The sequence below is a fragment of the Falco punctatus genome, assembly GCF_963210335.1.
Source record: "Falco punctatus genome assembly, chromosome: 15".
Classification (NCBI taxonomy): domain Eukaryota; kingdom Metazoa; phylum Chordata; class Aves; order Falconiformes; family Falconidae; genus Falco; species Falco punctatus.
Genome location: NC_137595.1, coordinates 3,237,040 through 3,264,772, shown reverse-complemented (window position 1 = coordinate 3,264,772; position 27,733 = coordinate 3,237,040). Strand labels below are relative to the sequence as shown.

General features: G+C 35.8%; 1 protein-coding gene across 3 annotated transcripts in view; it reads right to left on the bottom strand.

Moving 5' to 3' along the window:
* LOC308053679 (connector enhancer of kinase suppressor of ras 2-like) overlaps nucleotides 1-27,733 on the bottom strand; it is a 212,566-nt gene that overhangs the window by 7,909 nt on the left and 176,924 nt on the right. Inside the window, exons 16-22 of one of the 3 annotated variants that reach the window (XM_080365216.1) lie at nucleotides 25,184-25,232; nucleotides 23,566-23,741; nucleotides 21,996-22,069; nucleotides 14,626-14,697; nucleotides 2,966-3,036; nucleotides 2,107-2,210; nucleotides 253-670 (exon numbers count right to left, since the gene is read on the bottom strand). In XM_080365216.1, the coding sequence (XP_080221342.1) occupies nucleotides 253-670; nucleotides 2,107-2,210; nucleotides 2,966-3,036; nucleotides 14,626-14,697; nucleotides 21,996-22,069; nucleotides 23,566-23,741; nucleotides 25,184-25,232 (964 nt within the window). Of the gene's footprint in view, nucleotides 1-162; nucleotides 671-2,106; nucleotides 2,211-2,965; nucleotides 3,037-14,625; nucleotides 14,698-21,995; nucleotides 22,070-23,565; nucleotides 23,742-25,183; nucleotides 25,233-27,733 lie in introns of all 3 variants that reach the window. The other 2 variants (XM_080365214.1, XM_080365215.1) reach the window with 2 other exon arrangements.

Below are 27,733 nucleotides of genomic sequence, written 5' to 3'. Positions count from 1 at the left end.
TAGCACTACATCCAAGCATTTCAAGTACAAACTCCTCCGTAGCGAGTGATTAATTTGCCAACATATAACAGTTCAATCACAAAAACCTTGCTGACAATAATGTCAATATTGCTCTGGCTTTCAATGGCAGTAAAGAGGATCAGAACATCTCCAAAAGCTTACCTTCTGCACAGAAACTATTATGCCTTCTAATAGGAACTTTATCTTCTAGTTTATCATCTGTTTCTTCTATGTACTTTACATGTCCCTTACCCCTGATATCTCTGTTTCGGGGAAGACTTTGACTACGTTGCTTCTGTGGCCTGCTGTGAGAGCTATGCCCCCTCTGACATTCCACCAAAGGGAAGGGCCCATCCTGCTCATAATTATGACGTCTCTGTACTGGTAGCGTTGCTTGTCTTCGTTTTTCTGGTGACATTCCAGGCCGGCCAGTCGTGTACTCTGTATCGGGAGGGACAGTCTGAAGAAAATGGAGCCCTGAACTGGTTAATGGAGTCTCTATCAGATCCTGCCACGAGCGCCTTTCCCGGTAGGGCGGTCTGCATCCTGACGAGTGCGTGCTTCCTGCTGCGTCTTGTCGAGAATCCTCAGCGGAAGAATGAGAATATGTCGATTCACTTGAAAAGTGTCGACCATGTTTGGCTTCAGGGAATGGACTTGAGGAATTCACCTGAAAAGACAAAAAAGCACCTGATTATAAGACAACATCTTGAACAGACCCAAGAAAATTACTATAGTGTAAAACGTCATATGATATATACTAATAAAATGAACCAATGTGCTTTGATATGTCATAATATGAACCTCTGTAAACAGAACATGATCAGCAGTGGGAACTGTTATACAAGTGCTCTGTTTCAGCCACTCCCTCGTCTTGCTTTGCACATTCTCTGCCCACGAGCAACTCCTGCTGGAAGGAACAGTGTAATATTGGTGCAAGTTTCCTGAAGACCTCTCCAGTTTGCATTCAGTCCAGCAGTTTGCTGTGAAGACATGGAAGTCCACAAAAGAAACCAAAATTGGATTTCCTTTCTTTTCTTAGGGGATGAGTATCCAGCCAAACAGAAACACACACCCCACTTCAGCGCCCAGGAAGATTTTTGAATTTTGGGGGACTGCTGAACTTGTCAAATTATTTTTTAAAAAAATTCTGCTGGGTCTATGTATAATTTTAATTCAGAAATAATGAGAAAGGCAAAAAAGTGGAAAAAAAAGAAAGGGAAGGGCTTAACCTGTTCCCCAGCTGATAAAACAACATCACAGTGGTGAAAATCAGTCTGCACTTCACCCAAGTGTTGCTTAGTCACTGTTTGGTTATGGCTGCATGAGGATCATCTCATTCGCACTGAAGAAAAATGTGAAAAAGAAAAAGAGAACAGTCCTATCTGCACTTAGAAACATAGAATAATTATCACAGCCTATGTTTGATACAATAGAAATGTTCTTATTTACTACTAGAACCTCTTCATATACAAAAAAATATTTTTTCTATTATCAAAACCTGTCTGTATACAATATATCAGAGGTATTTTTATCAACTACTTAATATTTGTGAATCAAAAGAAATTACTCTATGCCACTGCTATGGTATTGTACACAATGTTTCATGTTGTAAAAAAAAATCCTTGCCACTGAAGATATGTTCTTAAAAAAAGTGTTTGTATTAAAACATGATTACTGCAGGAATGTGTTCTGATCTTGATTTCTAGCATCCAGTATCCAATAGTCATACTTGAAAAACAGTCACAGTTATACAAAATATCCCATCCACCACATTCATTTCATACTCTACAGCAATCTCAACATTTGAATATTCTGTTCATATTATTAGGTGTCATGTCCCAAATCCTACAAATGATGTCTTGTTTACAGTCCAGTGACATACCTGTGTAAGGAGACATTTACCTCTCCTTCCTTTGTAATTGGCTCGTTTTGGAAACATTCAGGTCTTAGCTCATGAGGAACAGCAGTAATTTCATTCTTACAAGGAAATGTGTCTTTGTTCTGCCTTTATGGTGATTAAGTATTCCAAAACAAGGGAAATGCTAATCAAGGTATGCAGATTTTTTTGGTGACCTACTGCCAAATGCAATATTTATAACTCACTGAGGGTGTTCGATGATAGGTGTCACACAGTGTTGAAGAGCCTTCCTGCTTCAGGGTCAAAGAGCCATCGATGTCATCCTGGTCGCTTTCACTCCAGTAATCTGCTAACAAAGCATTCCAGGTTTCACTTGTGCTTTTCGGCAACAAAGCAGGTCCCACATTTTAAAAATTTCATTAGCATGCAAAGGTAAACATTTCACAGTCACCTAGGTGACTTGGCAGTCACTGAGGAACAGACCTGTGAAAATGGCTGGCACCTACGATACACAAATATGTAGAAGAACCTTCAAATGTTTTAGGATAGCATTACAGAAAGCAGCTTGGGCACCCAACTCCCACTGTACCTAAAAACCAGCTTCTGGTCACAGACTTTCAAAGAGAAACATAATTCTAGATGCCAAAGTAGAGCTGAGCCTCAACACTTAATTCTGTTAGCATAACAGGTTCCACGATGGGAGATGGTGGAAAAGACCATGCCGGCACCTGAGCTCAGGAGATGCAGAAATGGTTCCAAAGCACATACTGACCTGTGTTTGTGGTGTCTTCCCTTGCTCTAGGGTGATAAGGATACCCGATGGCTGTGTTTTGGGAGATCATCCCTCACCCTGAACCTTGCATTCTCTTTATCATTTGTTTTAAATATTTCTTAAAATTATTACTCAGATTTTAATTTTATTTGGTGGTCGTGCCAATAATATAGTTCTTCAAGGATATGGCTTCTTGGGAAAATTGGTATTTTAAAAGATATGGCACATATGTTAATGAAGAAGTCAGCTATGACATTTCCAACTTTGTTCAAATAATGAGCAGGTATGTACTCTCTGCTGTCTTTTCCTAATTAGCATCTCTGAAGCATTACCTTCATCTGGATGAATATCCTTGTCATCAGGTGTGTAACCAATTGCTGCGAGACCCAAACGATTCATCCATCTAATAGAACAATAAAAAATGAGGAAGAGCGATACTTAAGAGGAACATCTAGTCTAGCGTAAATCTGAGGGCACACATATTCTTAACATTCAGAAAAGTCAGAGGCAATGCTTAGTCCAAAAACTGAACACTGTTCAGGCTGTTAAAATCATGATTTAGATGTGTTTAGTAGTTAATAACTTTAAGTGAAAGATGTTCCAGTACATGTACAATAGAGATGTACTTCTCCACCGCTGTTCACAGCTGCGGGAAGATGTTTGCCTAGTCAAGTATCAGACTCATTGCATTTTATTTTGCTGCCTGGAAAACTGAAGAACCATGACATCAATCTTCCTTATGTCATCAAGAAAATGTGAAGCATACAAACTAACATGCTAACTTTAGCAACGACTAAATGAAGTTTTTAGAGTATCTGTGTAGAACAGAGAATGTTGAGCTGTCTCCATCTTAAGAAGAATCAAATCCTCTTTAAGCTGCATCTGCAAACTATTTGAGTGGAACGGTTTCCAGAGACATTGTGTAAAGAGGCATATGGCATTCGTCCTGATTGCTACTTCTATTAATTTCAAGAACTTGCCTGAATTGGCAAAATGCTATAAAATAAAATAGACATGATAATAATTTTATGAAAACCTGTATTAGGAAATAAGAGGTATTAAATTTGTGCACTCAAAAAGCTCAGACTATGACAATAATTCCACAGGTTATTTGCTAGTCTGTATTCATGATACTGGCGATACAAATGTTTAGGTTTGTGGAGCTGCGATATCAACATTATTTTCCTTTGATTATTTTTTTTTTAAATACAGAATTTAGGTTTCTAAAACAAGACTTCGTAAATTGAAAGTACTTCAATATTTGCATTTCACATCGGATGTTCTGGTTTCTTTCTTTGTCCCTAGATTAATTTGATCAAAAATAAGATTCTTTGTTTCATTAGGAAAATATTATAGTTTATTCTGGGGAAAATACCTTTAAAGTTTCCTTTAGATAAGATTTCTGGACGTTTATACAATAAATAATTGAAAGACAGGAAAAAAGGAAATTAACAAATAAAGAGAAAAGTCACTTCTTAATGTTCAGCAAATGGAAAATCAAGAATCAACTTATTTTCATTAACAAGGAAATATAACTGAAGAAAGAAGTCCTATTAATAGACATCTGTAATGATTGGGATGCATTCTTAAGCATTCCCTTAATCAGTGACTAAATTATTTACTATGTCATTAATTTCTAGTAGATTGCAGGTAAGTGTTTTTTTAGAAGCAGCTCTTTTTTCTTTTTTAACATTGCAACATAATATCTATTCGTAATTGTGTTCTTGGTTCATGAATCATACCATGACAAAAACGTCTTTCAAAGACTTCAGGACAGCCAGTAGTAAACAATGCTGTATCATAAGGACAAGCTTTTTGTAGATTAAACCAAGAAAACTATTCAGTGTCATTCTTTCCCACTTGTACTAGAACAGAAAAAAAAGCTTCTAAGGACATACGTGAATGTATTATTGGTCTAACAACATAGTACATAGAAAATGGTACACACAGCAAGGAGGCAGAAGATGAAGGAAGAGTGAACTCTCCTACTAAAAATAGCACACAGTTCAGCACATATCGATCTCCTGGTCTAAGCAACGCTCTGCAGTTGCTCAGAGCAATGATCTTAATCTGTGAGATTGGATGTAACACTGACTCATTGTATGGCCTTCAGCACATTGTGCTACATATCTTATGACTTTCATAAGTATCCAAAGGGGACAACAGCATTTACTTCTTACAAGGAATTGTTACAGGGTTTAATTGACTTGCAAAACTATGAAAATATAAAGGATCGTACAATAATGTTGCTTTCCCTTTTGGTATTAAACCAGAAGTGAGCAAACTGGAAATAAAAATGGAAATGATGATTATTTTTCACAAATATCAACTGTAGGATTAGGACTGCTTACAGCGACATTGTTTGTATCAGCATGTCAATAACTCATCTTTATCATGAAGTAAATTGCAAACGGATTAACAGGTTTACAGAAAAGCTTTTCTACAGTGTTCACCAGAATAATTTCATTCAACAAACAGCATGCTGATCACTTGATATTTGCTTCTCTTAAAAGGCATATTCTTATTGCAATAATTGAAATGACATCATACCCTTGCTCATTATTAAGCATTTGTATTCACTATTTTTTTAACCGCTGTTCCTGAATTTCTAAACTCATTAGCATTGGAGCAAAATAGTTTTAGTCATACTTTACCATATGCCTTTAGCAATTAGGCAGAATGCCTCTGTGTCTTCAGCTAAGGTTCTGCTTAAGCACCAATGATAAATTAGGACTCATTACCATTTTCAAAGTTAAAACAGACAGCCGTTTTGGTGGCCAGTTCATGGAAATTTATATTGTCTTAACTTTCTTGCCAAATTTATCTCATTGCTCATTGTTGAGGGTTTCAGATCTTGGAAGCATATATAGATAACAGTATTAATGTTAACCTTCAAGAGAACATGGATATTCTTAGCATATGCAGAGTATCAGCTCTACTGATATGTCCTCGATGTCCAAATCTGGAACTAGCAGGAGGTAATCTTCCTTCCCTAAGACTGCTCAGAATTCCCTCTTCTAAAGGGCAAGAAGATCCCCAGCTATGGGTAAAAGTACATTCTTACCTCATTTACCACAATTTAGAGTTAGCTCTTTGTTAAGACAACAGAAGGGGTTATCTGATGACATTCAGTGCCTTATAATGATAAAATCTCTTCTGATAAAAGAAAAAGAATCTCAGTTTTAGGTTTTGTCTTTAAAAAAAGTGTGGGTGAATGTTTTTGAGGTTAATCAGGAGTTACAGAAGTGCTGAGATTACAGATCCTTTTCTTACAGTTCACATTTTTATTTTTTTCAAGGAAATGCAAACTCCGTTCAAAATGAACACTGTGTAAACTTGATGAATTTACTTGATGAGCAAACCACTTTCATTTTTAAGAAAACAGGCAGTCAAGGTTATTACGAGTTCTCTGTGGAGATCTTGGAAACTCAGCCATTTGGTTCTGAACTCTGCAATGAATGCCCTGCAGGCAAATTTCAGGAAGGCAATGACAGTGTCAGAATTGACCTCTCTAAGAGACTGATAACTGCATGTTTAACTGAAGGTCATGCAGTGCAAGACTATATGCTAGCCCTCACAAGCAGCTATAATAAAAAAAAAAAAAAAAAAAAGTGTCTGTTTGTCTAATTTGGTTTACATAGCGGTACCCCTAATAGCTCTTTGAATTTCATGTGATCACAGAAAGACATGAGACACCCTGGCAGGTACATGTGTAGCGATCATACATGTACATCTCTCTGTATCCTGGCCCCCTGAGGCAGAAAGCTGGACTCCTTCCCCCCCGCCCTGAAAACCCTACCTTCTTTCTTTGATAACTTCAACAACTCTTCTTTAGATAACTAAACTTCAACAGCTAAGTTTGAGTCTAGGCCATTCAAGGAACCACTGGGTTTGCATTCTACATAGAAATTAGCTGTGATGACATGAAGCCATACTAAATATCCCAAGGATACTTTGCTACAGCATTTTACTTTCAATATTGTACAACATTTCTGTAAGATATAGTATCAATCTTACTGAGGTACATTGCAATGATTTACAAGGGACCAAGAACTGTATTAATTTTTTTTTTTACTTGCCTGTACCCTAGTGAAACAAATGCAGGGGAAGGTAAGCCTCAAGTAAAGTCACCTAAACACATTAAATAAATTTGATACTTTGTCTCAATGGTTTAAATTTTAAATAAATCAGGCTTGGCTTTAATTCATTTGTTGATTACAAACAGGCACTGTTGCCATTGCTTTGGGATAAAATAGAGCTGAGTGGTAGGAACTTAAGTTAAATTTACTGAGATAATTCTAGTTAGTACCAGGGGTTACGGCCCAGGGTCTCTTCTGAGGGCCTGATTCTGCCCCCGGGCCTGGAAAGCCATGATTACAGCAGCACCCCGGGCAGCGATGAACTAAGTAGCTGTTGCAATAATCAAAACTTGGTACTGGAGAGTGAGTCATGCTTGAAGTGCCCTGAGTTGTCAGGAGTCAGGAGCACATTCTCTTACTGATTTTTCAATAAAAGCACTGGAAAATGTTAAAGTGGACTGGAAACAATTTTGTATAGCTTCACTGGCCTAACACACTATATTAAAACCAAGAATATGCCATTACTCATTGCACAAATGTATTAAATTTCTGTTCACTGCCTGCTACAATGTACTCCTGCCAAGCATGGTGATAAGCCAGTCTGAGGTCAGTGTGAGGTTCTGGGACTGGAGGCAACAATAATTTTCATAGTGGCATCATACTTCACCCACTTGGCTATTCCTTTCTACAATCCAGAGTAAACCAGCACAAGTAAGAAAACCAAAACCACCTGAACCATCTCAGTTATAACAAATTTGAGAGAACTATTATGTTTAGTGTAGGAGAATATAAACCAAAGGCAAGAGGGTAACCATTTTTTTTTTTGAAAGGAGGTGTAAGGCTGTTATTTTTACAGTTATAGTTAAAGTGTTCCATAAATCCATGGAGAACAGGTCAGGAGGTACTGAGTTTCTGTGGTTCAAATAAATTTTATTTGCTGATATCCTCAGTGCTGGATACACATTTTACATATAGAAAATGGCTGGTATATAGAAGAAACTAATTCAAGTGAAAAAGTAAATAAAGGATATACCCTCAAAAGGTGTAAATTCAAGAAATAGTATACCCAGCTTTCACTATTTCTTTCTGTTAAATGTTCCCTTAAAAATGAAACCAATGAAATACCAAGGCATTAAAGGATAGAATGATTAGTTACATATTTCCTATCTTTTGTGCATCTTTTCATCAATTAATAGTGGCATTTCTGTGTCATCTCAGGTTTGTATGATAAATGTTTCTCTGCAGGAATATATCTTCCTTTGCTTTTGAGTTTGCATCTACACTTGAGATTATTTAGCCAAACGGAAAAGCCAGAACTACAGTGGAAGTTAAATGTGACTTCAGTTATCTTTAAGTCTACTAAAATATAGGTTCCCTCGTACCATTTATTTCATACATAGAATCTATTCAGTGTAATTTACATTTATTTTCTGATTAAAACCTTTCTATTATATGTTTATACATCAGTGGGATAATCGGATTTGAGAATTCATTGTAACATTCTTGCAATACAGAATTATATTTTAAAATTAATCTTGTATGTGTTATGCTGGCTTCTTCCTGACCAGTCTTTCTGACTGGACACCTAAAAAATCAATACGTTTCCCATTTTGGTTCCTAAGGTACATTATTTTCACTGTTTTCTAAGGTTATCGAGGTACTATATTCATTTAACAGAATAAAGGTTCCTGTTATAGGTATGGCTAAAATGATGCTTTGATTTTCCTCAACACAAAAGAAGCCCCAAGACATAACTGATGTCTCACAGTGAAATATAACACTGAGCAGAGTCTGCTCAATGAGCTCATCTCTCCAAATATATCAACTCGCAGCAGCCTGTACTTCTACTATTTAATTTGTCACAGTTGCTGGAATTTGTTAAGTAAAATCATTCATGGGATAAACTGTAAGTACTCTCTGATTTGGTAATTTGACATGACTCTGTTGATCTTGTTTCATGCATTGTCTTCTTAGATTTGTCAGGCTGGAAAAAAAATGAAAGAAGCTCCAGACAGCTTAAGAGCTGACAAGTGAACCATGGCAAATTATGCCCCCTTTGCATGTGCATCTTCTTCATGCACTTAATGGATTTTTATTTTTTTTTTTTAACTTCACCCTGTCAACCAAAAGCACAACCATGTCTTTGTAGTTAGAAGTCTGGTTTGGGGGTTTGGTTTGGGTTTTTTGGGGGGTTCCCCCCCCTCCCCCCATGGATTGTAGACAAAACTGTTCACTACTTCTGTAGCAAACAAGTTACCCTTCTGGTAACAAATATTATAGCATCTTACTGTATAAATACAGTTGTGTATCACAGAGAATATGCACACAATAACTTTATGATAGACTATAATTTCAGATAAAATCCAGTAATAAACCCTAAGGAAATCTACCAAAACAGTCACAAAACCTCACTCAACTGGAACTCTTCTTGCCAATTTTCAAACACACGTACAGACACAGTTGTGGCAGCAAATCAAAAAGGAATAATGCTTGTGTCAAGCTTGGAGTTTCAAGCTGACACTTAAAGGAATCTACTAAGAAAACAATAAGATATTTTCTTCATTAGTCAAATGTGGCTACCAGATTTCACCCTACTGTGATCTTGTCCTATTGGATTTAGCATATTACTCTGGATAATTCACAAAACTTTCTGGGCATCCAAAAGGCAAGTACCAGCTGCTGCATGCACCTACTGCTTCCTACACTGTGACATTTATATGCTTCAGCATGTGCAACCACGTAGTATTAACCAAGTGGTTTTTCTACAATGCTTATGAAAGTATGGCTAAATGATGAAAAGCTGTAGAAGAGAATCCAAGTCAGGATGTCTTAACATTTAATGAATGCTGTAATTTTATTCAGTTAATGAAGCTTTTATCTCAGCTTTCAAGAAATGATTGGCCCAAAACAAAGCTTTGGAGAAATAAAACATTCTTTATGACCATGAGAACTGAATTTAGTATGGCCTGAGAATGGATGGGTGGGAGTTTTTGGGGGTTTGGAGGCAATTTTTTTTAAGAGATGGGATGATTTACTTGTAAAATTTTGTAATTCTGCTTCCACATACTCTTAAAGAAAAGAGATCAAATAAGCCAAACAATACTGTTAAATGCCCGACATTTAATTATGTTGATTACTTATTTCTATTACTAAAATCTTCAGATTTTGAAATGTCAACTTAGTATCTCCAGTGTAACATCACAATATGTGACTGTAATGCATGTGCATTCATCACTGAGAGGTACAGCACTGTAATCACAAAACCTGCTACATTAAATGCAGTTGAACTGTTTGACTCCCAGAAGAACTGTACAAATTCACAATGGTATTATTTACAGCAGAATTTGATTAAGTTGCTTTTTGTAATTTAAACTAGTACAGAAAACCAATGCAAATCCTGCCTCCTGCACATTAGGGATAAATTCACACCTGAATGCTAATTTGGATTGCGTATTGGATAATTGCAATTGTGTATTGTAAATTTCTTTGAACTCCTTTAGCATAATGCTATAATCCAGTGGTTCTCAAACTGTGTTAAGGGGCGAAATGGTAGTTCACAAGTCTACACTAAGTAATCTATACATTGTAGAAAGGAGGAGTTAGCCAAGAAAAGGAGATTTTGAAGACTACAGCTCTGTACTAGTACCTCCTGGTGTAATGTTTTCCCCAGATGGAGCACTATAGCTCTACCACTGCCCTGTTCACTCCAATATACATTGTGGTTTCATCCAGTCCCTGGGGCCTGCAGCTAATTCTGATCAGAAAATTGTTTTACTTGTGCTGCAACTTATAAGCTTTTATGTTAGAACAGTAAGTTACAGGACTGAAGCGGCCTCGGGCACAGGCTATTTTTCCTGGATTTGAAAGTTTATTGGAACCTAAAAGAAGGAAGGAAAAACCTGCTGTTTATGTTTACTTACAACACCACTGGGAACCTCCATTCCAGGGATTTCTGTTTGAAAAGTACCTTTCATGTTCTGCAGAATTATCTCCCTGCTTTTCATTGGGTAAGGGACCAATTGGGTGAGGAGTAAGAGCTCTTTAATAATTTACACATCTCTATTTGTTAAAGAACTGTTAAATTAGGACAGAGATCTGACATGATTACTGTCCTTCACACTTCAGCAGGAACTCTTCTTTCAGAGGGGCAATGTCTCATAGGGAAGTATGTATGAAATTTTTCATTGCCAAGATTTTTTTTAGGTGTTAGCTTATTTGTAAGTGAATATTGAAAGTAAATTAAAACTAAAAGATGCATTAATACTGGCCCTTTGTCAAGGAAACTAACATGCCTAAAATTTAAGGAAGACAGCTGAATGAACTTCAGTGGTAAACAGGATGATTTAGGGAAAGCCTTGAGTAACTCACTGTTTATATTCCATACATGAAAATACAGAGGTTATGCACCCTGAAATTTGCTTATAATCAATAGAGATTTAATTCAGAATACTTAAATTTTTTAATAGTTTCTTTTTGAGAAATATTGTGTTATAATCTTTCAGGTCTTTACTTGGAAAGCACTGGGAGTGACCCCTACAAAATCAATCATCGTTGTTTCAGTGGGTAGCAGATATTTGCTATATTTCTTTGAATGAACGCAAAAGATTTATGTGAGTTATTAAAATTTCAAAGTTAACCCAGTTATTCAAATCAAATATGGTCAAATTATTCAGCCTAAAATAGGAAATTTAAAAAAATTAATATTTGGAGTCCATGAGGAGATTGTAAATGCACTGCACTGCATACTTTAATCACACGGAAGTTTTAAATAAAATAGATACTGTAAAACAACTGAATATTAAATTCAATGCTAATTTCCTTAGAAGTATTAAAGCGATAAACAGGTTATGCATAGTATGGTAATAGATGAAGCACTTCTGGGAAATAAGGCCTTTAACAAGCTTGGAGTACCCTGTGACCATGGAAAGCAAAAGATGAGCTCATCAATTGCATTATTAATTCATTTCTAAGAACACAACTATGCTCATGTAAGACCTGACAAAACAGCATGAGCATTAATTTTGCAAACCAAAGTCTGTCTGCACCATGCAACACAGCAGGCAAAACTCAGCGGCAAGACAGTGACTCTATCTGCTACATACAAATCAATTACTACTCATTGTAGACAATTCTTTCAACAGCAAGGCAGTATTAGAGGCAGATTAAAATATTCTGGAGTGGAAAAAAATATTAAACAGTGAAGCTGATGTAAGAAACTCTAAAACCAGCTGTTAAAACAAAAGATGGTAATGCTGTTGAGCAAAGGGTATAGGTTCCCCACACAATGAATAAAGAAACGCTCTGTTCCTCTCCATGTTAGAAGTCCTTTACTTTTCAGTGTTAAAGATCTACCCTTCTGTGAGCGCAGAAAATCCAGTTACATTTTGTGGTGACAGCAGGAGCGTGAGATACCACACAGAGTATTTGCCCTATTTCCTCAGATTACATGGTTAGCAATTTGCTGGGAAGACAGAGATTTGTGAAATTAGTATTTTAGTGCATTTTTCATCTATGAGTCTTGCTTACTCATTTCAAATTTCACACAGGATAACTGGCAGAAGGAATTCCAGGAAGCATGTAAAAGCTGCAGGGGATGCCCAGGGATTTTACAGAGGTGGCATAGTAATCCATCATTTGGGTTGGGGAGTGAATTACAATTACTCTACAGAAACAGCATTTCTGAAGGAAAAATACTGCAAAAAATACTTCAAAAGGAAGTTCACCCTTTGTCTTCCCCCATAGGAAGTAGAACCAAAATGTCAGGAAAAAGACTCTTTTAAATTCCAAACTAAATGATATGAAATTATATTCCTTTTTCATTGTTCAGCCTGGAGAAGAGAAGGTTCGGGGAGATCTTATAGTGGCCTTTCAATCCTTAAAGGGGGCTTGTAAGAAAGATGGAGACAGACTTTTTAGTAGGGCCTGTGGTGATAGGACAAGGGATATTGGTTTTAAACTGACAGAGGGCAGATTTAGATTAAATACTAGAAAGAAATTCTGCCCTGTGAGGGCGGCGCTGGCAGAGGCTGCCCAGAGCAGCTGTGGGTGCCCCATCCCTGGGGGTGCTCAGGGCCAGGCTGGACGGGGCTGGGGGCAACCTGGGCTGGTGGGAGGTGTCCCTGCCCCTGGCAGGGGGTTGGGGCTCGGGGGGCTGTCAGCTCCCTCCCAGCCCAAACCAGGCTGTGATAGTATGATATGAAAATGCACCCTGGCACCTTTCCAACTGTTACTCTCCACGAAGGCTATAAACTGTCATAACAGCTTTGTTGTCTCCCCATAGAAAAATCAATGAATATTGTAAGAGCAGTTTATTGAATGTTTGTCAAGACTTCCTGGTTTTACTTGAGTCAGACCATTTTATGGTGTAATAGAAAGATCTGATCAATGGCACTTCAACAAACCATAGCTATCAAAGTAGCTAAAATCAAGGGAGAGACCATGCATAGTTAAAAATAGCAGAAGATCCTTACTTCAGCTTTGGACAAAACAAATCTCAGCCACAGTATATAACTGAACAATGGAACATTACTAACATTGGAAAAATATTTTTCAGCAAATTTACATCCTAAAAATGATGGCTAGCCACAGCAAGATACTCCTGATAACTGAACCTTATCCTCATCAGTGGACAATGAACTGACCTGAACTGTTTCAGTGCAGCCAGTCTTATACATCAGTACACTCTTTCTTGAAGGGTCATGTAAGCCACAGAAAATAAATTTTCAATTTAAAAATGATTTTTAGACATTAATATTCCAAAGAAAAAAATCAAGCCATATTCTGAGGTAGTTCTGTCTCTCTAAGTCTGCGAACAGGAAGAATTAACTAAATCTCAAAGTTTTAGCAGTCTATTCCAGAAAAGATTCAAGACTTCAGAGTATGGTAACATTGTCCCATGTGTCCTTGCTTTTTACCTCAGCTGGGAATAAGCAAATTACTGAAGTAACAGGAGGAGGTAGAACATTTGACTTTGCCTTTGAGGATCAAAGGTACTGCCTCACCTTTATCTAACCACTGCCTTCATCACTGAATCACAAAAGAGAAGCACAGAGTAATTTAGGTTAGAAGAGATCTTGGGAGGTCATCTGTTCCCATACCCCACCCACAGCAGGGACAACTTTAATGCTGGATCAGGTTGTTCAGAGCCTTGTCCATTTGAGATCTGAATGCCCTCCCAGCACATCCAAAGACATTTAAAACTGAATGTTGCTAACCTCTGTTTGTTTTTGGGCAGTGATGTGATGAATAAAATCAATGATGACTGGGTTTTGTTGCTGGATTTTTTTGGGGGGAGGAGTTGATTTTCTTAAATTATTTTTTTTTTCAAATTCTGATGTGAAAAATAAATGCATCTCATTTGTTCAATCCCATTCCTCTTTAAAAAAAAATCAAACAACCCCCCCCCAAAAAAAACCCCCAAACAACTTCAAATATCTTTCTCTGGTTTTAGGTCATGTCACATTACTGTGGATTGTCAGTAGAGCTGACTTTGAAATATTTTATCCCTTCATGTGGGTATACTCTTAAGTATGCATGCACTGTTTTCGTATACCAGAAACATTTATCCCACACTAAAATTTCCAGCCTTGATCATCAAAAAATTAGAGGTATGATGAACTTTAAACCCATTAACAAACAAAAATTCTAATGAATGTGATTGAGACCAACACAACTAACTTGACTAACACACCTTTGCGGAATTGTGACATTCGGCATGACAGATAAAATTCAGCAAAGCGAGCCACGCAGTGTAATGTTTGTACTAAAATTAACAGAAGACTAAGTACTAAGAACACTATCAGTTGGCATTAAATCATGCTCCAGGAGTAGGTTTCTATGCAAGATGAAATACTATTTTCAATTGGAGTACCATGATAAAGAATATACTATGATAAAGAGGAAACATAACTTACCTATTCATTTCTTCAAGGCAGTCTGTTGCAAAGTAGAAGCTCTTTATTTTGGGGTGGCATGCTTTGAAGGCACTATAAAACGAACACAAAGAATAAAAATTACCTTTTCTTCCAAACAGTTTGTATACAAATACACAAGACTGAGCTGTTCTATGATTCTTCAGCATGTTAAAGGTTTCATAGTCATTCTGCATCTTCAGTCTGAATCTTGCTGGATAAATTTATAGATGGATTCCTCCAAATCTGATTAGATCTACGTGTGTGAGCCAAATAGGTTCTTTGTAAAAATTTCAAAACCCCTTGAATGACTAAGAAATATAAATCTTTTCAGTAACACATCTAAAAAATCCTTGTGTGAATTTCAAAATCTTATTGAGTATATTTTAGTACATCTTAGTTGTATTCCGAAGATCAACTAAAGAGTCTGACCCCACCAGCTCCTGTCATGTATTTAGATGACTCTGTTTTGCGTCCTACTCAAAGAAATATAGAGGGCTGCCAATTTATGTATTATAACTGTCTTTTATCTCTAATGTAACTTTGATTCTGAATATATAAATGGATTTATCCAAATGTATTTGAGGTTAATAAATGAGGATGAGAAGGAATATAAAGATAACTAGCCAGTAAATGCATTCAACTGGAGATGACATTTAAATTACAGCACACTCAAATTCTTACTTAGTCATAAGACTGTAAGATCTCTAGAATAAACTTAAATAAAGGAATATTTCCTGAATTTGATACAATATATTTTTAATCCCTAATTATAATCTTTGTTCAATTTGAGTTTTAACAGAAGCAATATGGAAAGTTCTAGGGAACATAAGTGGCAGATTTGCTTTATTTGGAAGTAGGTAATATTAAAGAAGTTCCATAGATAGTCTTTAATCTTTAAATAGTCGCTTCTAATTCCAGCAAGCGCTTTTTCAAGTTACTTTAAAACCAGCCATTAAAACCAGCCATATCCCAAGTATTTCTCATATTAGTCTACTAACCTTTGCTGTGATTTTCCTGCAATCAACATGAGTCATTTATAGTTAATGCTTCTTCATCTTCCACATAGCAAATAACAGAGTTGCCAATATTCAAATTTAAATCTTATGTTTATTTTTACACTATAATTTGTGGTCAGTTCTATGTATCTTACTATTTTTTTTTTTTCCACAGTCTGTTCTCACAGCTTTTGGAGAAGTCCTAGCTGTTTGGGAATCCTCAAACACACACACACACACACCTTTTGGTGATTTTCAGAGTTATAGAGTTAAGCTCTTTGAAAAGTGCATGTTAAATTAGAACTCACTGAAATAGCTACAAAAGCAGGTCACATCAGGTAGATCTGACTTAATTTTAACATCTGTGCTGTTTTACTTGTGTGACTGGTACAATATTAGTAGTATGGTTCATGATATTCTTGGGTACACTGACCTGAGGTACTGAGTAGTAGCATGACAAAAGGCAAGTCTGTTGGTCCGTGCATTGCTAATTCATTCTCCTTCCTCAAATGTCAATTCCTTCACCAGCCACTTGGCCAGTGTGACTCAATTCTGACTGGTTTCATGGGACAAGGTCTGAGCCTCACTGTAGGCTGGCTGTATGCAGGCACCACTACACTGCAGTGGTCTATTCACACTACGTGCATGAGGTAACAATCAATCTCAACATCTGACGGTGTGGGTGATTATAGTTCACATCAAAATGCTTGTTGATAATGCTTTTGTATAGTATAATCCCTAAGCTCTTCCTCAGCTGAGCAGTTATTTGAAAATTGCTAAGAACAATAACAATGTCTTTTACAAAATTATTCTGTGACTGTAATTAAAAGGAGTATTGCTATCAAGGAAACCACAAACTCAGGGCATTAAAGTCCGTTATTTTGATTAGTTGGCAAATGTTAAAAAAACATCACACTATCATTCATAACATTTATGTTAAAATACTGACATTTATATGGTAATTACCAGATGGAGGAATTAGATTAGAAATCATTACAAATGGCATTATGAAGAACCTGTGATGCAAAGCTTCCACTAATAATAGCTTAAATGCAAATGAGTGTTTTATTAATTACTATGATTTATGGCCATTTTTAGAGACAAAAATGAGAGCTGAAGAAGCTTCACGTGGGCACACTGATTTTCTAATAGAAATGGGTACAGTCTGGCTTTCCTAACAGAAGTTGTACAGAAGAATGAGGTAACAGCCGACTTTTATTAGTTGCAGTTTCCTTTTTCATGAGATTACAGGTAAATTTACCTTTGCACAGAGGGTCATCATAAAACATCTTAATTCCATAAGAAAATTGAGAAGTATTTAAGTATTGTTTTGGAATCTGGACATTAATAACAGCAACTGCAGATCCTCATCTCCCTAGCTACTTTGTTTTGCAAATGAAAATAGTGAGTGCATGGGAAATCCCAAGTGGGGAGAAAGTTTTCTGATGCCCACTAGATGGCAAACGCTTGTTAATTATATCTACTGAATGTTAAGATTTTAATGCAAGAGATTTTGCTCATTATATAAATATAGTTTTAAGTATATTGTGATCAAATTTATGATTTCTTTTACCCAATTAGTATAATATGATTTTAGTGCCAAAAATTCTTATCATTCTTAGTCTTTATTCTCCTTATGCCAGCTGACTACCAGCAACTCCAGCTGCTCTAGCAAAAGAGATATCTGTCTGTGAATAAGAAATATGAAATAGTTTTGTATATATCTTTATGCACACATGCATATATTAGAGTGGTACATTACACATTGCTAATGACACAGTAATTAACAAATACTATGCCTCCTTACAGAAGTTTCTTACATAATTTTTAAGACTCAAAATGGAAAGTCATTACTAAACAAATACTCCTGCATTGTTACACTATTTAAGCATGATGTGCTATTTTAATGGTCGTATTTTTTGCTGCGATATCAGCATGCTTTTTTCAGTTGGCCTGAACTCTGTGCAACATCTCCACCTTCTAGTGTTCCGTTTGCCCAACTATCTTCCAGTTCTGACACTTAAGTATTGGCTCAAATTGGAGAGGGTTATGTGGTGGATCTAAAGACCCTAATCCTCTGGATCAATCCTGTTAGAATATCACATGGTGGAGTTTCTGCTTATAAATAGGATTATTTTCCTAGACAGAAATTTACATACACAAAAGCATTAAAATGCCAATATTGGGGTTTTAAAGTCAACCTCTTAAAGTTACAACTTGTAAAAGTTAGTGTGATAAATAGAATTTAGACTTGGCTCCACTGTGCTCTTGTGTTGTGCTACAAGCTATGATTACATATTTGGATATTACATTCTCACAGGAACCCTACCTCAATTAAGGCACACAGAATGGACTTGCTGGCGAGGTGAGTCAGGATTATGCAAGAGATAAGGCTACTTTCTGTAGGACTTCTGTCTCAGTTGTTATCAAGTTTGTGAATGTGTCATAAAATGCAGACAGAGCAAGAATTTTTTCAAGGGTAAATCAGTTAAATGCTGCAAGTCTTCCTGTTATGCAAAGGAGTTCTCATGTGCTAAGTCACAGCAAACAGGCTTAATAATTAATGTTCCTTAATATCTTTTTGCCTGATATTCTGGTAATGTCCTGAAATTGTGACACTTACAGCTGCAATAATGCATTGTACTGTTACATATTTACATACTATGAAGAAAACAGGTCTTTATTGTTATGGAACGGAGCTCCCAGTTCTGTGGAAACTTTTGATTTAAATGTTTTGTAGTTCTGTTTCTGGGCTGCAAAAAGCAACAATAAATCATCCATCTTCATCTCCCAGAAGTGTCACAAATTATTACTAAGGAAGCATTTAGATACACTAGCATTAAGTACTGCAGAAAATACTCCAGGAAAATAACTACATGTATAGAGAGAGGTGAATAATGCAATAGAATGATACCTATATTTTTACCTTCGGCTTGTTTTGGAGGGCCCAAACCTGAATGCAGTAATCTAGATGTGGTGTAATGAGTACCGAGTATAAGGGAATAGTCACTTCCTCGTCTGTTGGCTGCACTCCAGTTAACACAGCCCAGGAAGCTGTTAGCTTTGCCTCTGGGGGCCCGCTGGTGGCTCGGGTTTTATTTGCTGTCTACCAGGGCTGTCAAGTTCATTTCAGAAGTAGTAATGAAAATTGCTGAAACCGTAGCAACCTTTAAGATATAGTTTCATGTCTACCTATACTATATCAATGACTTTTATATAGAATTCTGACTGCGCAGTTTCAATATGAAGTGCCAACAGTACAGCATATGCTGCCATAAATTTAAGACCTAAATTGGCATTAGTTATGCAATGAAAATTTTCACTAGGTGGAGATTTTGGAAAGTTCAGGCAAAGCACTAGTTAGCAATGATTAATTATATATGTAGTTCCATTAATCTTTAGTCTTGTGGATCAGCTTCATCATGAACCATTATAATTATCAGTAAGTTTGAAAATAACATGATATTCATGTTATGCCCCATCACGCAAACTTAAATAACTAAGATTTCTAATACAGTATGATTATTTTTAATCATGAAAATGCAGGTGTTGCCCAAAAGCAGTGGAAAGTTTTTCACTGTCTATGCATGAGACCTCCTCTCACAGCAAGAAGGTCATTCCACATCCAAATATAGCCTGGAGAGCTAAACCAGTCTGAGATAATGCCGTGATTTGTATAATAATGAGGGTACCTTTATTAAATGCATTCGTGAGGCAAGTGATCAAACCATACAGAATAATGCATTCAATTACTATATATTCTTGTGAAAGTTTTTTTAAGGCTATTTCATTCCATGTATACTTTGGACAGCTAACAGTCATTCTATAAAACAGCATTCTCCATCTGACAGAACAGTGGAAAAGACAAACCTATTAATTGTTCTAGTAAGATTTCAAATTCTTTGCTTCAATCAGGTTTGAACATTTCACAATGATGGCTCTGAATATAACAGAAATCTGAGGGGAAATCCAAGCTGAGTCACAAAATGTTCTTAGTTTTGCTTTTGAGAGAGCTGAAAGAAATTTGTCACTGTGATTTTAGCTGGACTTCTATATGCACTAAAATAGTAAGCATACGTTTAAGGCAATTTTAACTTAAAAACAAATGAATCTACCAAAAAAGAGAGGAAAAAAAGGAAAGAACTAGGTTTCTTTCCCCTCTCTTTATTAACTGTCAAGGTAACAGCTTTACTAGCTTTCACATTAATATCAAAATGGACACAGCCATATAAAAGTAAGAACACAACCAGATTTATATTTTCAGATTTCAAGCTTGCAATGAATTTTAGTTTACATTCCAGCACCTACTAAAACCCCACTATTAAATGAAAAAGGTGGAAAGAAGCAAGACCTGGTCCTGTAAAATCTTTCACTAGCTCTAGAAAGAGGGCAAGAAAATCCTAACTGAAATGCTTCCCTCTAGTCTAGCAGAGACAATAATGAATTGTGAACTCGAACTTTTGCAGAACAGGCTGGGTCAAAATGGGTCATCATCACCCTAATTTTATTTGTACAAGGAATGCAGAAGAATCAAACCACAGGAAGCTGTCCCTAGGCTCACTGGAACCGTTAGCTTTTCAATGGAATCAGACACTGGCAATCACACTCTGTCCTGTCCTCGGCACGACAACATAGGAGAGGACAGGCAAGCGCTTCAGAAGTGTGTGTACAGAGGCTATGGGTTAGAGCTGGCTGCAACAAGCACAGGGCCCTCCATTCACATATGCTGGATATACTGAAATGTAAGTGGGCATAATGCTGGATTTACTTTTTCTGTCCTTTTCAGAGAGGCAGGCAAATTGGTGGCAAGTGTAAGGTGTAGTTTTTATGATGGGGGACATATGTAAGTGATAGTCCATGAAGGAAGAAATCAAAGGGAAATTCAGTTCAGCGAATTAAGGGAATATTAGTAACATTTTCATTATACTTTTACCCCTGGACCCACCTCTTTCTGAAAGGATTCAAAGCCTGAAGGTATTCAGTTTTCAGTAGTGTGCAAAGTTTTAGTTAATCAGACTTTTCCCTGTGCATATACCCTCCAGAAATGGTTCTCTAAGACGTGTTCTGAGAAAATGTGCTCCAATGCTCAGAGGTAAGCTCTGGAAGCTATTTCTAGCTGTGCACAGTGACCTTCTGTTTGATCTTGGTTAATTCACTAAAATTTGTTAAGTGCTTTATATTCTAACAGAAGGGTATTGTTTGTCCTGTATTTTTGTTCAATATCATTATTAATATCTACTCATTCCTCAGAGGAATTTATAGTGCTCAGTTCAGGTTTAATTTCTGTAGTGATACTCTCAGCTGAGGGGATTAATAGAAGTATAAATTGCACCGTCTTCTAATTCTCAGACAGACTGTAATAATACCTCCAGACAAGAACAAGCAATTGAATAGGTTTGATTTGCTGAAGAGCAGTCTCTCTTGTAATTCATATCTTCAGTATTTTTGTTCTACACGTGTTCATAGTTGTAGGACTTGTATTACTCAGGCCAAAAGGACATTCAGTCATTGGAAAAGCATAATAAAAATTCAGGATGCTTGGTTATAAGTAGGAAAGCTTTTGTAAAAGTGTCTTTAATACTATTCACTGTAGCTCCTCATGGCAGCAAGTTTTAAAACCCCAGATGCAGCATACAGAAGACACATGCAAATAATTCAGGAAATACTGGCGAAGTGCTAGTCTCAAAGCATCAGCACCGTTCTGTTAAACCTGCTGTTTGACAGCTATGCATTCCAATCACAACACTGCTTGCAAGCAATTTCCAGAGAGTGTTTGTTATTAAATACGCCTTAAGTGTGGCAAAGCTTAGCATATGCTTTATACTGGAAGCATAACGCAGTAGTAGCAATATGCACATAAGCAATAACACAATGTTAATTTTGCATATGGAACCTAAATATTTTAGCAGCTGAGAATAACACAATATTGGGTATGTAAGCTTCCTCCATAAAGGAGAAAAATGTTCATCATCCCTTGCTATATTTTTTATGGTATGTCCCATGGGAATTGTTTCTTGCACACTTGATTCTTATCAAAATGACCATACTGAACCTAAGAAAGTTTTATCTCTTGACTAACGTAATCACTGTTTTTTACTTTACTTATTTAACTAAAACTGTAACTGGGCAATCTGGAAAGCTGGCCAAAGAGTTATCCAACTCTTTGTAAAACAGTTTATGGAATTTACATTAAGTTGTATCTTTTGTAATAAAGAGAAACACTAAAGCTTAGGTGGATGTATTATATATTATTTACAGATTTCAAGGCTTTCTGTGTAACTACCTTCTCTGTACTTTGCAAATTTTCAGTACTATATATAATATGCTTCCAAGAGGGATCCTTTGATTTATAAACATAAATGACACGTTACTTACTGTTTTCGTCTGCATTCAATTGCTCTATCTATCCTGAACTCAGGTAAACTAATGAATCCTTCTGCTTTTTCATCCTATCAAAAGAGAAGAAAAAGTGATGGTGAAGAAGAACATAGAGTTAAAGAAGGGAGAAATGAGCAGTAGCCATTTGGGTCTTATACTAAGAACAACCATTCAATCAGCTGACATACTGAACATATTTTCCCCATAATGTTTTCACTTAAAAGATGTATCTAATTCATCACACAATGTCAATCACTTTTTTGAAGTAATTAAATTGACAGTTTCTCAAAAGAGGCACAGTCATCCTAATCCCCTTTTGCTGAAAATTACAGAAAACCTTTCAGCACAAAATAGAGCACCCAAACCACCATTAAAAACATTAACAGCTACAGAGAAGAATTCCATTTCTTCATCATATAATCTACATTTTCAAATGGTTTTGTGGATGCCTCCTGTTAAAGTCACAATTGTGTAGACCATCTGTCCTGCTAGCAGTAATTGAGGAGGTTTCTCCAGCAAGCTCACCAGTGATTAAATGAAAAAGTAGTAGCTAGAAAGTATGTCTTGTCATGTTTTGCTTCTTTTAAAGTAATTTACCAGGAAAAGCAAGGAAACATATTAACACCAGTCACATTTTTGAAAAGTATTAGCAAGTGTACCAGTCTACTATGAATTATGGCTCGGCTGTAAGCAACAGACTGAAAACCAGTGGGACATATAATGACTACCACCTTGCATGTACCAATGCAAAACAAACAAAATGCACAACAAAACCTGAAGGCATTTATCACCCACAGCCTGAAACAATACTGGTTTGGGCTGACAAGAAAATACTAAAACTGAGGATAATGATGCTAGTGAAATTGTCCTCTTGAAGAATATAGAAAATATGAGGTAAAATACCAGTAATCAAAGCAGGCTGTAACACAGACAGTTTAGATTGGGCACACAAGACTTTGCATACAAAGGGAAGACCTGCAATCTAATTATTTTTTTTTCTTTTCCTTTCCATTAATTTTTCCTGCATATATGCAGATTGCACAAGCGTAGGCACAGGGTTTTCAATAAAATTTCACCAAGAACAGCGTTTTACACACAAGAAACTGCAGACTCCAGACTAGTTCAGCAAAAAGCCAAAGGAACATCTATATAAGGATAAATTTCAGATAAAGAGTTCTACAAACTCAGATTTTCACATCGGCTTCCCGTAATGTTTAACTGACAAGAATGGTTCCACTCTATACATCACCCCACACAACCGAAACTAAGGAGAGCTGAGCTTGAGCACTGTGTTAGTCCAAATAAATATTGTCTATGGAAAAGTATTAACCACTGGCATATTCCTTTCTTTGACTGCCATAAATATCTGCTATTTTATTAAGCTTGGACTTGGAGAATTTAAAAAAAATAATTTCAATTGAAATATTTCCAGCTAGAGGAACCCAGACCTGGCAATTAAAGTAGTTTTCACTAACATATCCTACCATGTAGTAAAAATAGACTTAATACAACAGAATTATAAAGTTTAAGGTTTCATTTTGGCTTTCTGCAAACAGAGGATACTTACATTCTGGTTTGTATACCAGTACAAGGATGAATCTTTCAAAATAAACCAGTACTTTTTCCATTTCTGTGTGAAATAACCTTTGGCATCCTTTTTCTTCCATAGCCAGCCCTCACAATCTCCGTGCCCCAGGTCTTTGCAGGAAATACGTCTTCTGCTCCCACTTGTTAGAGAGCTCCCTGAGAATGCAACAGTAGTGTGAGATACATTCCCAAATGAAAACAGGGAAGAACTATTCTTCTCAATATAAACACACTACTAATTTTTAATGATGACTCAATTCAAAATGCTTCAAGTCTAATCCTCTTCAGTTCCAGGGAGAGGAAACTGAGCAAACAACCTCCAAATTTGACAATGCTCTGCAATTTTGGTTTCAGAGTGAATACAAAGTAAGAAGGGCCTGTTTTATGTAATGGTTTATTTAATCTCTAGAGGATTCATTCCTCTTAGGGCTGCATTTTTATCTGATTAAGATAAGCATCACCATTCCAAAGTAAAAATGTATTTATTTAGTCCTCGATGTATGACATAGTCTGTATACAGAATGTACATGTTACCTCTTCCGTATATCTTCTGTTACTACAGACAGAAGGCCTGTCAAATTCTATGAATTTTTAAACTAGATTTTTATACTCAATATTTATAGCCAATAAAAAAGATCATTCAATTCCATAAAAATGCACATGCTTACATGCTTTCTATCGCAAATTTAATTGAACAACACTATTTTGACTTTACTGCATCCTGTTTGAAGGCATAGCACCAGGAAAAGTTGTTGTTGTTGTTGCTATTGTTTCAATACATCCTAACTGAAAAGCTTAAAATTTTAGTGTGCCTTGTAAATATTAATGAGAATGGGTTTTGTCTTAATTATGGTATAATTTTTCCTGAAAAAGACTGTAGGAAATCTCCTTAAAATATTTGATATTTTTCTGTGACAAAGCAAGTGTATATTGCTACAAGAATTGTATTTGTCTTACAGCTGTGAAACAGTGTAGGAATTTAGATAACATTAAAACACCATCCTTTGTTCTGCAACATTCCACAACCAATTTTTTAACATTTTGCACATTTTGGAATAACATACTCTGCTGTGTCCTGGTCAGGTTTATTAAAATGTATTAAATTTTATTAATTTATAATAATAAATTATAATAAATAAACCTGGGCCGGTTTATTAAAATTTATTAATAAATTAATATTCAGGTATTAAAAATGTATAGTATAATAAAAGGAAAATTTTCATAGAAAGGACACTAAACCAACAAATGGAATAAAAAAGCTCATTGGCCATATACTTTCTTATGAATTTATTACGCTATAAATAGTTTTCAAATGTTCATTGTTTTAACAGTCTCAGATAGGCCATGAATAGATAGAGACAGCAGAATGAAATGGCAAAGTATCCAGATGTTACCTTCCTTCTGCTTTTCAGAGAAAATTTTACCAAGTTTAGCAATATTATACCTTATAATACATTTATTTGGTATATTTGATACCTTGCTTTGGTAAATTTAGAAATATTTTAATTGAGTTGAACTTTGGCATTTGATCCAGATCACTTATTATCAGAGAAGTTGTCTCATTTTCTACATTCAAAATGTTAACTCAGATAAGTTACCTTTTGACCATTTTCTGCTTTTCACCCTGAGGGAAGCGTAATGGAATGACTGTAAGGAAAATAATAATTATGAAAATCCAATACAAACAGTAGTAACCTGAAAGTAACCTGAAAAACAGCCGGCATTCACAACCATCTCCATGGTTATTTCAGGATTAGTTACCATAAGATCTCATTTTTGTCATTTAACTTACTACTGTTATAAACATCATAAAGAAAACAACACAGTGCTACATCTGCAAATTAAAATCCCATCTTTTTTTCAATTATTAATTAAAATTGCAATCAAAATATTAAGGATTCTTTGCACAAATGGTTATGCAGTAGTCTGAAAACTAAGGATATAAACTCATGACCTAATAAGAATGACCTAATAAAGTGAATGACAGTTGAAGTTTGTTGTAGGTATACATGAGATAGTCATACAAATATTCATTCACAAAGACATATCTACCACAAACATTATATAGCTAATGTGTAATGTGTTTGATGACATGTTGAAGTCACATTCTTTAATTGTTTCCAACCATAGAAAATGATTAAGTTTGGTAGGTTGGTAGGTTGATAACTGAGGAGAAAAAAAAATATTTTCTTCTATGGCTGCATTATAAAACTGTTACAGATTCTTAAGAAAAACCTGAAAGCATCTTATTATTTAAACCTTTTAAAAACAGGGATAGTACTCAAAAGATGGTAAGGATTTATCTGAAACATGTAAATGCTAGGGGAAAAAGGACAGGTCAACACAATGGAGTCGCTGCCTGATTGGTAACTGCTGCTGCCATTACCAGTAGAAAAACCAGCATTCACAGTGTGATAAACCAGCAGATCCAGGCAAAGGTGTAACATGAAAAAGGACATCTTGTTCATTTTCTTGATTTTTCCTTTGTGGCTGATAACATTCAGTTATAATGATAATATTTTTATATATATATATATAAATATATACAAAATATAACATATATAATACATTTTAATATATTATTATACATATAATACTATGTATTTTAATATATTGTATCAATTTATAAATAATATAATATTATATATAATTATAATGATAATAATTCAGTTATTAGTAGAGGGCCTAGAAGAAGGGCGCCTCAGTCACTGACGGGGATCTCCAAGTCGCCTTCACTAGTGGTATGACTACAGATAATTACCTTCTCCCAGAGATCATCTGATTGCTCACCCTGCGCACCCTACCTTATGGCAGTGCCTGACGTGTGGTCAAAGCCCAAATACATGCTACAAAAGTCCTCATTAACAGCTTTGGTACAACATATTAAATAAGTGTTTAAGACTGAGGATTATAATTAAAATTAAAAAATATTTAAATTAATATTTAGGATAGCGAAGGGTTACAGCTTAAGCAGTACATAGAAAAGCAACAGCTGAAAACATGACTCCAACTATTGGAGAGACAAAGTTTTATCTTAAATAAAAGTGGAGGAGGGAGGAGCTGTTTTGCACGTGCACGGACCAATTTGTAACCCTTCTGCAATGTAGCCAGTTACAGTGTCAAACAGCAGGAACATTTTCTAGTGACTTGCAGAAATCGGCAATTCTTGATTCCTGAGAGCTGGCTCAGAGAACACCAGCTTTCTGTGTTCTGTTTATCTCAGGCTGCTCTCCCAGTCAGACACAGTATATGAATGCTTCACAAAAATATTGTAATTCTGACAGGTGACAAGCTCTGTAAGTGTATATGCATCATATCACTATAAGACAGTACATATTCTCCATTTAACTTGATAGCTGCAAATCTGTCTCTGTTTTGAGCACTAGAGAAGACAAAGATTAATGCTTACTCCTGTGCTACAGGATATGTAGTAAAAAACAGTCAGAAAATGAAAAAAGAAAACTAAGTCTATAAGAAAGTATTAAAGATGCACAGCAACATTGGGGGTTTTATTGATGTATTGCATGCCACAGCAGCTATATCAGTCAGTCACATGGGGCCAACTGGAGATCTGTGGTGACTGTGACAGAAACAACCTTTTTTGGTGTTTCTCTTTCTGCATAAAAATGCATTAGGACAGAGCAGGTATCTCTTTCTGAAAAAGAAATCACTAGATTTGTCAATAATTTAGCATAAAAAAATATAGTGATGGAATAAACCGCTATAATTAAATTACAGTTTTCATGTGATTAAAGAACTGCAAGAAAAATGGAAAAACTGGAGGATATACACATTAGGATACTCACCAGAAACTGGTATGCATCATTCAATATAAAAGTTCTTTAAATAATTAAATACAAGCACAACAAATCAAGGAGAGCTGAAAATATTAGCTCCTCAAAACGTAAGATAATTGGTCTTACTGTGTTTTGTTTATGAACTCATGCAACGTATTCAAAAGCAAGAGAACTAGAAAAAGTGAAAGGTTTGCAGTACCTTGGGAATCAGTACTTAATTAGCACTGCTAACGTAAAATTCAAGCTTCATATTATGAGACATAAAGGAACTATATAATTAACTTTGTGGTAAACACTGTAAGAAAACAGAACTTGCAACTTTAAAATGACTGTGTTGCTATGGGAAACAGA